Below are 14294 nucleotides of genomic sequence, written 5' to 3' on the forward strand. Positions count from 1 at the left end.
GTTTTCCCCATTACATTCCCCCTTCTTTTTCCCTGGCATTTACGCCTTGAACTATCAGCAGACAAAATATTTTGGATAAACAGGCTGTAGTAGCCACTTTCTAAACAGATAAAACAAAAATAAAAAAAATTTCTATCAACATCTATTATCATAAAATTATGGCAAAAATACTCTGCAAAGAATAAATAGACCACAATTGTAGTAAAAAAAAAATAGACCACATGTTCAAATATTATGCATTGATCTACTGTGGCTAATCAAAATCTACAAAACTGAACTCAGGTTCTTAGTTAAAGGGAATCTGTCACCCCAAAAATCATATATGAGATAAGGCCACCGCCATCAGGGGCTTATCTACAGCATTCTGTAATGCTGTAGATAAACCCCCAATGTAACCTGAAAGGTAAGAAAAACAGGTTATATTATACTCACCTGGGGGGGCGGTCCCGCTGCGGTCCAGGTCCGATGGGCGTCGCGGTCCGGGTCCGGCGCCTGCTATCTTCATACGATGACGTCCTCTTCTTGTCTTCCTAATAAATATAGGAAAACTGACTGAACAGCAATCTAGTCTGAACTGGTGCATAACCAAAAAAAGTCTTACATAGCAAATAGATAATGGCTGCACTCAATTTTACTGTGCTAAAGCAAGGAAATGTGCGATACATGAAATGTGAATAGCATAATGGCTTGTGAAATCTATGAAAAAACACATGAGATGCTTAGCACAAGATTTGGCCAAAAATTGAGCCCATCCACCAAACGTCAAGGTAATCTCAAAACGGATGGGTACCTGAGCTGACTGCCTAGTGTGAACACTTACCTATGGCTAATAACATGGTAAAGCCTGCATTTATAGGAAGGTCAGAACCAACTGTGTTTGGATGTAATTAAAATCACAGCATGGTGAAGGGCGGAGCGTTCAAGTCAGAAAAAATAGTACATAGTAAATATAGGAAAACTGACTGACTGAACAGCAATCTAGTCTGAACTGGTGCATAACCAAAAAAAGTCTTACATAGCAAATAGATAATGGCTGCACTCAATTTTACTGTGCTAAAGCAAGGAAATGTGCGATACATGAAATGTGAATAGCATAATGGCTTGTGAAATCTATGAAAAAACACATGAGATGCTTAGCACAAGATTTGGCCAAAAATTGTGAGCCCATCCACCAAACGTCAAGGTAATCTCAGATCGGATGGGTAACTGACCTGACTGCCTAGTGTGAACACTTACCTATGGCTAATAACATGGTAAAGCCTGCATTTATAGGAAGGTCAGAACCAACTGTGTTTGGATGTAATTAAAATCACAGCATGGTGAAGGGTGGGGCGTTCAAGTCAGAAAAAATAGTACATAGTAAATATAGGAAAACTGATAGATAATAGAAAGACGTGCCGCATGTCCGTCTCCACGGGTGACCTGCAGGCGTCTGTGCAGACACAGTGGAGATGGGATTTCTTGAAATCCTATCCACTATGCTGTAACATCTGGACGCTGCAGGTTGGACATTGCGGATGTACACAACGTCCAACCTGCAGCGTTTACTGACCGTGGGAACATACCCCTAGGCATAGCGGTGGATGCCAACTACTGCTATTGCAACCCCATGCCATAGCACCTATAATGCCAGCCAAAGGCCCCATGGATCTGGACCACACTACCCCACAGACACAGCACCACCGCCCACTATCACCCACAGCATAAAGAGCAAGTGTACTGTAAGATTGCACTTACTTACGGGTTGGGGAATACTCGCTTGGCAGCGATATAACACACAGTAAGACGTTTTCTTCAAAAGTTCAACTGGGTTTATTACTCCATAAACCCCAGTGGCAGAAAACACAAAACAACAATCTTCATATCACGGCAAAACGAAGTAACAATGTTCACAGCGTGACTCTGTTCCATCAGGACTGTGACCATACACTCTTGGTTGAGTCCAATATTCAGGCTCACTCTGGAGCCAAACATACAGTCTGGTATTACCTGGTTGTCAGTGCTGCAGGCTTTCCACTGCAGTACCACACGGGACCTGTTTCTGGCTCTGCAGATCCCTGTCCTCACCTCGTGCTGTTCAGGGATCCAGTCCTCCTCCCAGGACCTCCCAAAACCCAGGTTACTCGGGATCACACAGATGGCCTGTCCGGGTACTATTCAGGACGTCCATCCCCGGCTGGGACCGTCCAATACCCAGGCCAACAGTAGCAAAGTCCCACCACGTGCTCTTCAGGGCTAGCACACCCAACACTGAGGTTTCTCTCAGGACCTTGCACCTGTACCATTCAGGTCTACACAGTCAGACCTACAGAAACATACACAGGCCATGTGACCCACACCCTGGTCCTATTATGTACCTTGTAACCACACCCCATAGGTGAGGTATAGCACATGGGCTGATCACATGATCATGACATCACTACAGGTCCTCATACTCCTGCAGGGAAAAAGGTACAGTGAGTGCCCTCACCCAGTGGTGAGGTATATGGGTAGCCAGACCCTCCCATCTCTCATAGCTACCCGTAACCCGGACCCAAATATACTAAGCAATTCCTTATTGCTTTATGTGCATTAAAGAAACACTCCGGGTTACATCACCGTGACAAGCCTTCTCTGTGATACATACCGTCCATCAATCACATGACCAGTCGTTGTTTCAATACAATTATGTCTCCAAGTGCATCTTGAAGTGCACACACAGCGCCCCCTGTCGGTAACATTGGTCACTGCACCACAGTAAATCTATGGAAAATTCAATGTTCTCTCAGATTGAGAGCAAAATAGGTGGGACCCTTTTTTGCAGTGTTTTTTTTTCCAAAATACCACTATTACTGCTCACAAAATAACTAATCTCCTCCTTTATATTCATTATTGCTTTGTTCAGTCGCACCATAGACACTGAACTCCCCTCTAGGGTTGAGCGAAACGGGTCGTGCATTTTCATAAGTCGCCGACTTTTGGCAAAGTCGGCGTCTCATGAAACCCGACCCGATCCCTGTGCGGGGTCGGCCATGCGGTACGCGATCTTGGCGCCAAAGTCGCGTTTCGTATGACGCGTTTAGCGCCATTTTTTCTGCCAATGAATGAGCGTGGGCAGAGTGATGACATAGGTCTTAGGGGAGTGAACGCCTATTGTCATGTTATCGCTTGTGCGCAGTAGGGATTCGGAATGTGCAATATGAAATTTTCTGTGCTGGGATGGAGAGAGAGGGAGAGAGAGAGAGAGAGAGAGAGAGAAAGAAAAGAAAAAAAAAAAAATTAAATTCCTTCATTGGGTTTCGTGTTTCGGCCGAAACCCGACTTTTCACGGTGGTCGGCCGATTTCACTCGACTCGACTTTTAAGACAGTCGGGTTTCACAAAACCCGACTCGACCCTAAAAAACTAAAGGTCGCTCAACCGTATTCTTAACAATGAAGCACAAAACTGCCTCATCCCTTCTTATGCCCAAATGATGTCCATCCTGTTTCACATCCTCTGTTTTATTTTACCCCCCCCCCCCCCCAATATACACGTGAGTGACCCACGATCCTCACCAGGCAAGGCCATGAACCTGAAAAAAACCTATAGAAAACATATTCTAATCCTATATGCAATTAAAGAACCGTAGCAACTTTTATCAACAAATTTACCTTAAAGGGAATCAATGAGTAGGATCAACCATCCTAAGTCGTCCATATGGGCAAGCAGGTCATAGGAAGCTGAATAAAATACTTTGATATCTGCGATCCAAAGTCTTATTCCAGAGAAATCCAGATTTTCCTTATTTTCAAATGAGCTTCCCATACAAATGGCTTTGGAGAGTTATTCCATATGACAGATTCCCTTAAAGGGAACCTGTCAGCTGTTTTGGCCGATATAAGATGCGGCCACTGCCTTTCAGGGCTTATCTACAGCATTCTATAATGCTGTAGAGAAGCCCCCAGCCTGACCTGCAAGATAAGAAAAATAAGTTTTATTATACTCACCCGGGGGGGCGGTCTAGTGTGGTCCTCTGTGGAGAGAAGTTATGACATTGGTAACAGGGAACTCTTGGCTATGTGTGTGCCTTTAAAGAGTTGCGTCATTTTCTGGAGAAGGCAGTTCATCCAGTTATGGTAATTACGGATCATAAAAATCTCATATATCTAGAGTGTGCAAAACATCTAACACTTCGACAGGCAAGATGTGCATTGCTTTTCACCAGGTTTAACTTTTTTGTTACACTTAGGCTGGGGAACAAGAACATTAAGATGGATGTCTTTTCATTATTTTCCTGGGAGTGGAGATAATTGTGAACCTGTTCCGATGTTATAAAAAGGGGTGGATATTGTGTCTATATGCTCTGATTTTTAAAAATAGGTTGTTGACTCTCAGGGGGACGCCCCTGCTGCCTGTCCATTAGGTAAACGGTTTGTGCCTGTGAATTTCCGTCTGAGAGTTCTTAGTGGACATCATGATTCAGTCTTGGCCGGACAACCTGGTAATAAAGCAACCAACCAGAGATCTTCTTACTTGGCATTTTTGGTGGTCTTTTTGGTGGTCAGGGGTACACCAGGATGTCCAGACATATGTGGCCGCCTGCAGTGTCTGTGCTCGTTTTAAAACATCTCATACTCATCCATCGGGGTCTCTCCAAACATTGTCGGTTCACAGTAGACCTTGGACTCATTTATAGGTTGAGTTATCACTGATCTACCAGTGTCGGCAGGTAATATGGTAATTTTGGTTGTGGTGGACAGATTCATTAAAATGTCACATTTTATCGCGCTACTCGCTTTAACTAACGCCAAGATCCTGGTGCAAATTTTCATCAGTGAGATAGTAAAATTACGTAGGATCCCTACCAATATTGTGTCTGACCTGGGGGTGCAGTTTATTTCCAAATTTTGGAGGCCATTTTCCTCTTGTTTGGGGATCCACCTATCGTTCTCTTCAGCATTTCACCCGCAGTCTAATGGGCAAAATGAAGAGGTTAACCAGATTATTGAGACTTAGGTGTTTTGTGTCTGAGAATCAGGAGCATTGGGTTACCTACTTACTTCTAGCTGAATTTGTGGTAAATAATTGTTGTATGAGTCTACTGGTAAGTCTCTGTTTTTTCGAGGCATGCATGTTTCATCCTCAGTTCAACTCATTTAATAGGCATCGTTCTTCTGGAATACCCGAAGTGGAATGCTTTTTATCATCAATTGCATCTGGGTGTTTAATAATAATAATAATAATTTTTATTCATATAGCGCCAACATATTCCGCAGCACTTTACAATTAAGCGGGGACCTGTACAGACAAATTCAATACAAGTTAAGACAATTTAAACAGTGACATTAGGGGTGAGGTCCCTGCTCACAAGCTTACAATCTACAAGGAAATGGGGGGGACACAATAGTGAAAAGTGCTTGTTATTTCAGGTCTGGCAATTATAATAAATAGGGATTTTCATATAAAGCTGCATGATCCGGTCATCAGCTCGTGTGTTTAAGTGCAATAGTCAAGTATCAAGTGCAGTTATCATGTGCATGGAGGGTGTGGAGACAGATGAATAGTAGGGTGCAGATTCAGAGTAATATTTGGAAGGAGGGAACAGGGCAAAGTTAGTTCACTGAGTAGTTGATGTGGTAGGCTTGTTTGAAGCGTTGGGTTTTTAAAGCGCGCTTAAACAGGTTGGGGCTAGGTATCAGTCTGATCGTATGGGGAAGTGCATTCCAGAGAGCTGGCGCAGCACGAGAGAAGTCTTGGAGACAGAGGTGCGAGGTTCGGATTACAGGGGATGTTAGTCTTAGGTCATTTGTAGAACGGAGGGCACGTGTAGGGCGATAGACAAAGATGAGAGAGGAGATATAAGGCGGTGCAACACTGTGGATAGCTTTATGGGTAAGATAGATGAGTTTATACTGGACCCTGTAGTGAATGGGTAGCCAGTATAATGACTGGCACAAGATGGAGGCATCGGTGAAGCGGCTGGACAGAAATATGACCCTGGCTGCCGCATTCAAGATGGATTGGAGAGGAGAAAGTTTGGTAAGAGGGAGACCGATCAGAAGAGAGTTGCAGTAGTCCAGACGAGAATGAATAAGAGCGACAGTAAGAGTCTTAGCAGTTTCAAAGGTGAGAAAAGGTCGGATTCTGGAGATGTTTTTAAGATGCAGGTGATAAGAGCGAGTGAGTGATCGGATATAGGGAGTGTTTCAAGGGGGTATTGATAACAAGGGGTTATTAATTGATAATTTGAGGGAGATGGGATGCAAATATCAGAGTGTGGCTGATCGGAGACATTTGGTGGGTCCGGACTTGTGAGTTAGTGACTAGGTGTGGTTGTCCTCAAGGAACATTAAGTCCCAGGTTCATCGGTATTCATAAGATTATCGCCAATCACGTAGCCTTCCGCCTTGCTTAGCTATCCACTTTTAGGATCTATAATGTTTCATCGATCTCTACTCAAAATATGTTGTGTCCTCAGTACCATCATCGCTACTGCCTTCTCAAGTCATTGTGGATCGAAATTTATAATTTCAAGTAGTGAAGATCGTTGATTCTCGCTTAGTTCGTCGGTCGTTTCAGTATCTGGTACCCTGGAAGGGATACAGTCCTGAAGTGAGGATGTGGGTACCAGCATCTGATGTCCATGCGGCCAGGCTGATCCGGTCTTTTCGCGTGGCACAGCCTGATAAATATGGTTCTGAGGTTTCAGAGGTCCCTCGTAGAATGGGGTACTGTCACGGGTTTATTGAGAAAGAGAAGGGCAAGAAGACCGCTGCATCTTATTTTTCCTACTCCTGCACTGATTAGAAGCACTTCACCTTCTTATTAAATGGTGTAAATATATTTTGGCAGTGGAGGGGTTAAACTGCTCTGTTGAGAGCTATTGGAGTGTTTAGGCTCTCAGATGTGCACTGTTAGCCACCCCCATCTCCTATGTAATGTGGGTCCTGGCTAACACTCATTGTCAAGGATAGCTTTTACTGCATGGCTGGAGCTTGTTAGAGGTTATTATTAGAGAAAGGCGTTTAGTGGATTTATCTGTGATTGTTGCCAGGTTTGGTGTGTGTGATAATTCCCTTTCATCTTTTTTGGTTTAACCCCATCATCCATTCACAGGTGCATGCATTCCTCTGTTACATGTGTGAGTATATTTCAATGTTTCGTATTTTTTCATTACCCCTGTTCATACTAACTTGTTAATCTGGTTTGGTGTACTATGTAATAGTACTACTACCCTCTTCCCTGGGTGGGTGAAGGGTATAGAATGAGGACAGATTCTGGAGATAAGGCAAGATATGTGGCCCTGGCATCTTCACCATCAGAAGTGATCCAGGAAGGAGCCCCTGGTCCCAGGACACCCTACAACACAGGTGTGACAGCAGAACTGAATCCTGACAGTGAGTAAATTATATGCCATTAGGATTGACATGCTACAGTACTTCATTTTACAATTAAACGACTTCCTCCTCATACTTTCTCGTCTCACATCTCCCCTGCTAACCATACTCTCTCCTCACATATTTACCCCCTCGCTCTCCATACTGCCTTTTCACACATCAACCCAACTTCCCATACTGTGTCCGCACCCACCTCATCACCCTCGCTTCCCATACTGTGTCCGCGTACATTCTTCCCCACGGTTCTCATACTGTGTCTGCATACATTTCCCCTTTGCTCCTCATACTGTCTCTGCAGCCATCACCCCAATAGCCATACTGTTTCTGCATCCATCCCCCATTCACCATACTGTGTCTGCACCCATCTACCCCTCATATTGTTTCCTCATACATGCCCCTTTGCTTTTTATACTATGTCCCCAAAATTCTCTCGCTCACCATATTGTGTCCGCACCCATCCCTTTCTTGCTCAATGACGAATGGCGAATGACATCAGCAGCGTGATCACATGAAAAGAGTCTAAAAGACGAGAGTACAATTAATCACTGGACTCTGGCTCAGAAAAGTGCAGACACCCAGGCCGGGGGGGTGGCTAATGCAGCCACCTGGAGACACGTCGGACTGCTTCACTAGGCCGCCCGACTGTGCCCCCCCACCCCCAAAATGTATACACCTATTTCGCAGCTGCATAAAATGATGTCTTAGATAGCAAATGAGTCTGTTAATTTGTTACATCATTAACTGAGGATTCTTCAGAATGAAACAGTTGTGGAATAAGAGGACTCAAATTTTTTCCCCCTTAATCCTGATGGTAAAAGCCTGTTAGGGATCTACAACCACTACCAATTCCCCCATTCCGGAATACAGCTGCATGTCTTTTGGGATAGTTCCTTAGAAAGAGAAGCAGGAAAGGGGTTTCCATTTAGATGTTGTCAACACATGTATCCACATTCAAATGTTCTTGTAGTCCCACCTAAGAGAAGGCCTAACCATCCCACACTGTCAAAATTGCTCATCGGATCTGAGCCTCTCTATCCCACCATAAACCCTATATGCCTAATCTTGTATTGCCTGAATGTTATAACCAGGGTTTGATTGTTGGCACTACAGATAGGGAAAGGGGGTATAGTTTTAAACAATTTACTTTTATTCTTACCTCTTTGATTCTCCTTAATGGCAGCTAGCTGCTCTTTTGGCTACCAAAATAATGTTAGTCGAACACCACAATTTTTTTTAGTATGTGCTACGTTGCAATATTGACCTTATTAACTTGCATCTGTCAATGATGCAGTAGAGTATTAGGTTTATTCTGTTGTCCCATTTTGTATCTTTTTATGTGTTGTATCATTCCCAGCGTTTTGTTCAACTACATTGATAAAGAGACTTGTCCATATATCCATTCTGAAACTATTTTTGTTTTCATGCTTTTATTCCAGTTTTATGTTTCATTTACTTAATTATGATTACCTGTTACAGAAAACAGGTCTGTACGAATATAAAATCTATGGCGGCCTGGCCGATTGTCCAGCAGAGCTCTGTGCTGATGTGTACATGGATTTGGATTACAGAAAAAAATGGGACCAGTATGTAAAAGGTATGCTCAACGAACACACTTTGCCTGTCTTATTCAGACCTTTTAAGGGGGTTTTTGTTGTGTTTTTCCACTGAATATTTGAAAAAATATGAAATACGGTGGAGATATCCTTTCTATATGAGTCCCAAAAATTGGGTTTTCCCTATTTTGTGTTTTTTTTTGCACCGTGTTCTGAGCGAAATCTCTAACTACTAGTAATAACGTCTATGTACCGTAATTAATTTATATATTCTCGAAAACTATGACATGAGAAGGAAACCTGATGCAGCCCCCTGGTGGCTAATATAAGAACATGATTGTTAAAGGGAATGCATTACATGAAAAGAAAATATTATTTCAATTTGCAACATATGTATTTTTTTTATTTATACTATTTTTTATAATCTTTGCTACTATTAACATGTTAAAAAAATGTAAAAATATTTCAGTTTTTGCACTGACAGCTAGAGAGATCACAATAGGCAAAAGCTTCTTGTTTTCTGTAGCTCATTTGTCAGCTAAGGCTACGTTCACATTTGCGGTTGGCGCCGCAGCGTCGGGCGCCGCAGCGTCGCCGCATGCGTCATGCGCCCCTATATTTAACATGGGGGCGCATGGACATGCGTCGCACTTGCGTTTTGCGCCGCATGCGTCCCTGCGGCGCCCGCGTCCGGGCGCAGAGGACGCAGCAAGTTGCATTTATGCTGCGTCCAAAATCAATTAAAAAAAGTACGCATGCGGCGCAAAACGCAGCGTTGTGCATGCGTTTTGCTGCGTTTTTGTTTGCGTTGTGCGTTGCGGCGCCGACGCTGCGGCGCACAACGCAAATGTGAACGTAGCCTTAGCTGTATTACTTGGAAGAGAATTTGCTAAATCTCGGCACTTTTCACTTCTGCATTGGGAGGTGAGCAGTGACGATGACTTCTACAGATACTGGTCAGGACACTTGCAGGATCGCCAGGAATTGGGCACAAATCTTTTTTGTTAGAATCTGTACATGCAACCTCATCAGCTCTGCTTACCTCTCGAAGCAGAAGTAATTCACCCTGGAGTAACCCTTTAAATACAGCTCCATAATATTGCTGGATACCTGGATAGGACAGGATAAAAACATACATAATGCCAAGGCTTTGCATGCATGTCCACTGTCACTCTCTGGCCTCAGGATGCAGAATATAATCCATTATTTTTTGGAAACTGCATTAATCTCTAAATTTGTTTGGACAATTTTATTTGCATTCATTTCAGCTTCTATAAATCACGCACAAACAAAGAAGGAACTTTGTATGTTTAAGATGGCTGTTTATGCAAACGTTTTTAAAAATAAAAATAGCTATAAAAAAAAAAACTCATGTAGGCAAAAGATTTGCATTTCAAATTAATAATGCAAAAACAATACTAGGCCATCAGACTACTAAGTTCTAGCTGTCAAGGTATACGGACTTCTTCCTGCTATTTAAAAGCACATTTGTCCATACTAATATTGACTCCCTCCAAGCCCAACATCCTTGTAGCTACGCTACTATAGACTGAAATATTACAGAAGCTTAAGAGTGTGTGCACAAATAAAGTACTGTGCAAAAGTTAAGAAAGTGTAGAAAAAATGCTGGAAAGTGAGAATGCTTTAAAAACCAGAAGTGGTAATTGATTATTTTTGTCAATTAATAAAATACAAAGTGAATGAACAAAAGAGAAATCTAAATGAAAGCAATGTTCAGCATCACTACCCATTCCTTTGAAAGCAGCATTCATTCTTCTAGGTACAGTTGCACAAAGTCAGGGATATTGAAGAATTAAAGTCGGGCGTATGAGTAACCAATTATAACAAACAGGTGATAATAATCATCATTTTCATATGTACAGTAAGTTGAAACACAGTACCGTACTTTTTAGATTATAAGACGCACTTTTTTCCAAAAAACTTTTTGGGGAATATGGGGGTGTGTCTTATACTCGGAATATATTTACAAGTAGTGAGGCGGCAGCAGGAGTCGGGTCGTTCTGCGGCGGTCCCGGTCCGGCGCTGCAGGGCGATGATCACACTCCCTTCCCAGGCTGGTGCGGCAGGTTCACCGGTGCTCTGTGGTGCGGGGGGCTCTGCCTGCATTTTTTGAAAGTATGGAGGCCCCCGCACATTCATTGCTGCAATGCGGTGGCCTCTGGGAAAATGGCCGCCGGGGGCGGCGCATGCTCAGATCAAGAATTCGGCAACGAGGGGGCCTATGGGCTTTCTCAAAATGCTGGCGGAGCCCCCCCACACCACAGAACACCGCCAAACCAGCCTGGGATGGAATTTCCCAGAGGCCACCGCCTAGCAGCAATGGATGTGCGGGGGCCTCTGGGCTTTCACAAAATGCCAGCGCAGCCCTTGCACCACCGAACACCCCCTGTGACCACGCCCCACCTGAGCTACTGATCCCCCCCTGATAAGCTGAATTCGGACTGTAAGACAGACCCACATTTGAAATAAGACAAGAAAAGAATATGCACAGTAATGGGATCAACCCGAGTATCAAGCTTTATTTACTGCAACTATACAAAAAGGCAAGGAAAATAGCACAATTTAAAAACATTTAAAAGCCAAAAGGGCTAAATAGCCCAAGCATGGTCACTCCAAAACAAAAAGACACATATATGGTAGTGCATACATATACAAGAAACACGGTATTATCTTGGTCAGATACAGGCAAATAAATATACATCTCCTAAAAGGCAATATCCAGTAAGCTGCCAGCTGACCCAGTTTATACCCTCAATCACCATAGATAATAATATCCCACATAGTCTGCTGTAGGGCTGTCCCACACGTCCAGATAATTCCGGTACCGGAATAAATCGGTACCGGAGTTATCCGTGTCCGTGTGCCTGGGAACTCACGGAGGCCATACCTGCGGCACACGTGTGCCGCCCGTATGGCGAGTGGGTACCACACGGAGCGTGTGGTACCCACTCTGCATGGTGCTGAAGCTGCGATTCATATCATCCCTGCAGCAACGTTTGCTGCAGGGAAAATATGAAGAATAGTGTTTAAAATAAAGATCCATGTGTCCGCCGCCCCCCCACCCCCTGTGCGCCCCCCCCGCTGGTCAGAAAATACTCACCCGGATCCCCCGTCGGCAGTCGCTCCTTCCTGGTCTGGCCGCGGCTTACTGTATGCGGTCACGTGGGGCCGCTCATTTACACTCATGAATAGGCGGCTCCGCCCCTATTGGAGGTGGAGCCACATATTCATGAGTGTAATCGGCCGCATACAGTAGGAGGCGCGGCCAGACCAGGAAGGAGCGACAGCCGACGGGGGACCCGGATAAGTATTTTCTGACCAGCGGGGGGGCGCACAGGGGGTGGGGGGGCGGCGGACACATGGATCTTTAGTTTAAACACTATCATTCATATTTTCTCTGTAGCAAACGCTGCTACAGGGAAGATATGAATACCGGCTTCAGCACCATGTGGGGGGGACAGCGCTTACTGTAGCGCTGTCTCCGGCACGCACACGGACCCCAGACGGAGAATGTCCGTGTGAGGTGCGTGTTTTACACGGACCCATTGACTCTATTGGGTCCGTGTAATCCGTGCGCTCCCACGAACACTGACATGTCTCCGTGTTTGGCACACGGAGACACGGTCCGCACACGGTCCGCACAAAATCAATGACATCTGAACAGATGCATTGATTTTTATGGGTCTACGTGTGTCAGTGTCTCCGGTACGGGAGGAAACTGTCACCTCACGTACCGGAGCCACTGACGTGTGAAACCGGCCGTAGAGGCATGAGAAATAACGCCTATATAAGCCTATATTATGTCCAATTACAATGCACTACCAAATAAACCACCTGGTGCTTAGTAGCGAAACGATCCTATTTACCCCAGCCGCCATATAACTAGTATCCCAGCTAAACAGAGTCTCATGGATGATACCACTAATTCTCTGCAAACGGCCGGCATGCGCTGTCCATAATGAAGGTCAGGTTGCACATGCAGTAATGTATTACCAGGTGATGTCTGTGGGGTGACCAGAGCCCCACGCGTATCGACGCTGCTAGACCGTCTTCCTCAGGGTAAATGTATAACATGCTTAAACCCCACCTAAATTTATATAAAAATTTCATGTGCATGTGCATGTGAAACATTGGATTGCACTCGAATGGCATTTGAGCGCAGTCTAATTTCACAGAATGGAGAAGATGGAGACATTTTTTTCTCCATCTTCTTTTCATCCGAGAGAATCAGATCACACTGTGCTTACACTTTGATCAGAGTGTCATTTGCAGATAAGAGAATCTATGGCCATCTGCACCTGCCCTTTCAAGCATAGTTATGCCACAGGAAAAGTGGCGTAAGGATATGTTCACACGCAGCAGTTTTGCAGCATTTTTTTTGTCTGCAGAAAAGAAGCTTTATTTTACAGTACCAACAAAAGTACTAAGAATTCAGAAATCTCACACACATATTTATTTTTTGTTTTACAGACTGAATTTCAGCAGTGCGACATTTTTGAAATCTTCAGCATGTCAATTTTTTCAGCACTTTTGCTGCTTTTTTTTCGCGCATAGAAAGCAATGAAAAAGTGCTAAAATGCTGCAAGACAAACAGCAAATATTTTTATGTACTGTACAAAAAGCACAACTGTAATGTGCAGCAAATAAATGCAGCGAAAAAAAACACAGCAAAAGAGCTCCAAAACACAACATTCTTATTGCTAAGAGAGCAGGTTTTGGATGCAGAAAACAACACTGCGTGTGAGCATAGCATTTATCCAGCCAAAATGACACCCATAATATGCAGTTGCACATACGGCACTCAGTCCATTCTTGAATTATTTTGAAGTATCAAAAGCTACGGTTTTTTTTCTGAGAAGAGATACCTGTTAGAGATGCCAGAAAACAATACTGTTCTTCTCATTCTGTAGCTCTACATGAAGACCAAAATGGAGAAGACAAAGTGATATACTGGGAAGTGAAATATCCGTTCCCTCTTTCTAACAGAGATGTATCCTTTTTTATTTAATGAGGGTATGATTTGTGTAGAATGATGCCGATGAACTATAATCAACATACAAATGAAAGTAGTACAAGCTTAAAAAGCTATCGTGCTTAGCCAGTCTCAGAGGCAGAAGCCCCACGTTTAGGAGAACAGAGATAACGTAACTCATCGAATGGGATCATGGGAATGCTGGAAGGTGAAGGTCCCAGACAAAAACCTGTAAGATAGTTATGATATATAGTGTGGATATGCTGTAAATGTCTTTAGTTAGAACATGCGTCATAGGATACCTGTGATGTTAAAAAATGCATTTACCTGCAGATATGGGGTAAATCTGCAGGTTAATACTGTTCTAAAGTCTGGCTGTCCTCCTTGCAAC

The 14294-nt window shown here is 43.7% G+C and overlaps 1 protein-coding gene across 2 annotated transcripts in view; it reads left to right on the forward strand.

Moving 5' to 3' along the window:
• PCTP (phosphatidylcholine transfer protein) overlaps positions 1 to 14294 on the forward strand; it is an 82453-nt gene that overhangs the window by 14265 nt on the left and 53894 nt on the right. For both annotated transcript variants that reach the window (XM_077251423.1, XM_077251424.1), the window contains exons 2-3: positions 8834 to 8951; positions 13842 to 13921. In XM_077251423.1, coding sequence (XP_077107538.1) covers positions 8834 to 8951; positions 13842 to 13921 — 198 coding nt within the window. The remainder of the gene's footprint in view (positions 1 to 8833; positions 8952 to 13841; positions 13922 to 14294) is intronic.

This window comes from Ranitomeya variabilis, chromosome 4, assembly GCF_051348905.1.
Source record: "Ranitomeya variabilis isolate aRanVar5 chromosome 4, aRanVar5.hap1, whole genome shotgun sequence".
Classification (NCBI taxonomy): domain Eukaryota; kingdom Metazoa; phylum Chordata; class Amphibia; order Anura; family Dendrobatidae; genus Ranitomeya; species Ranitomeya variabilis.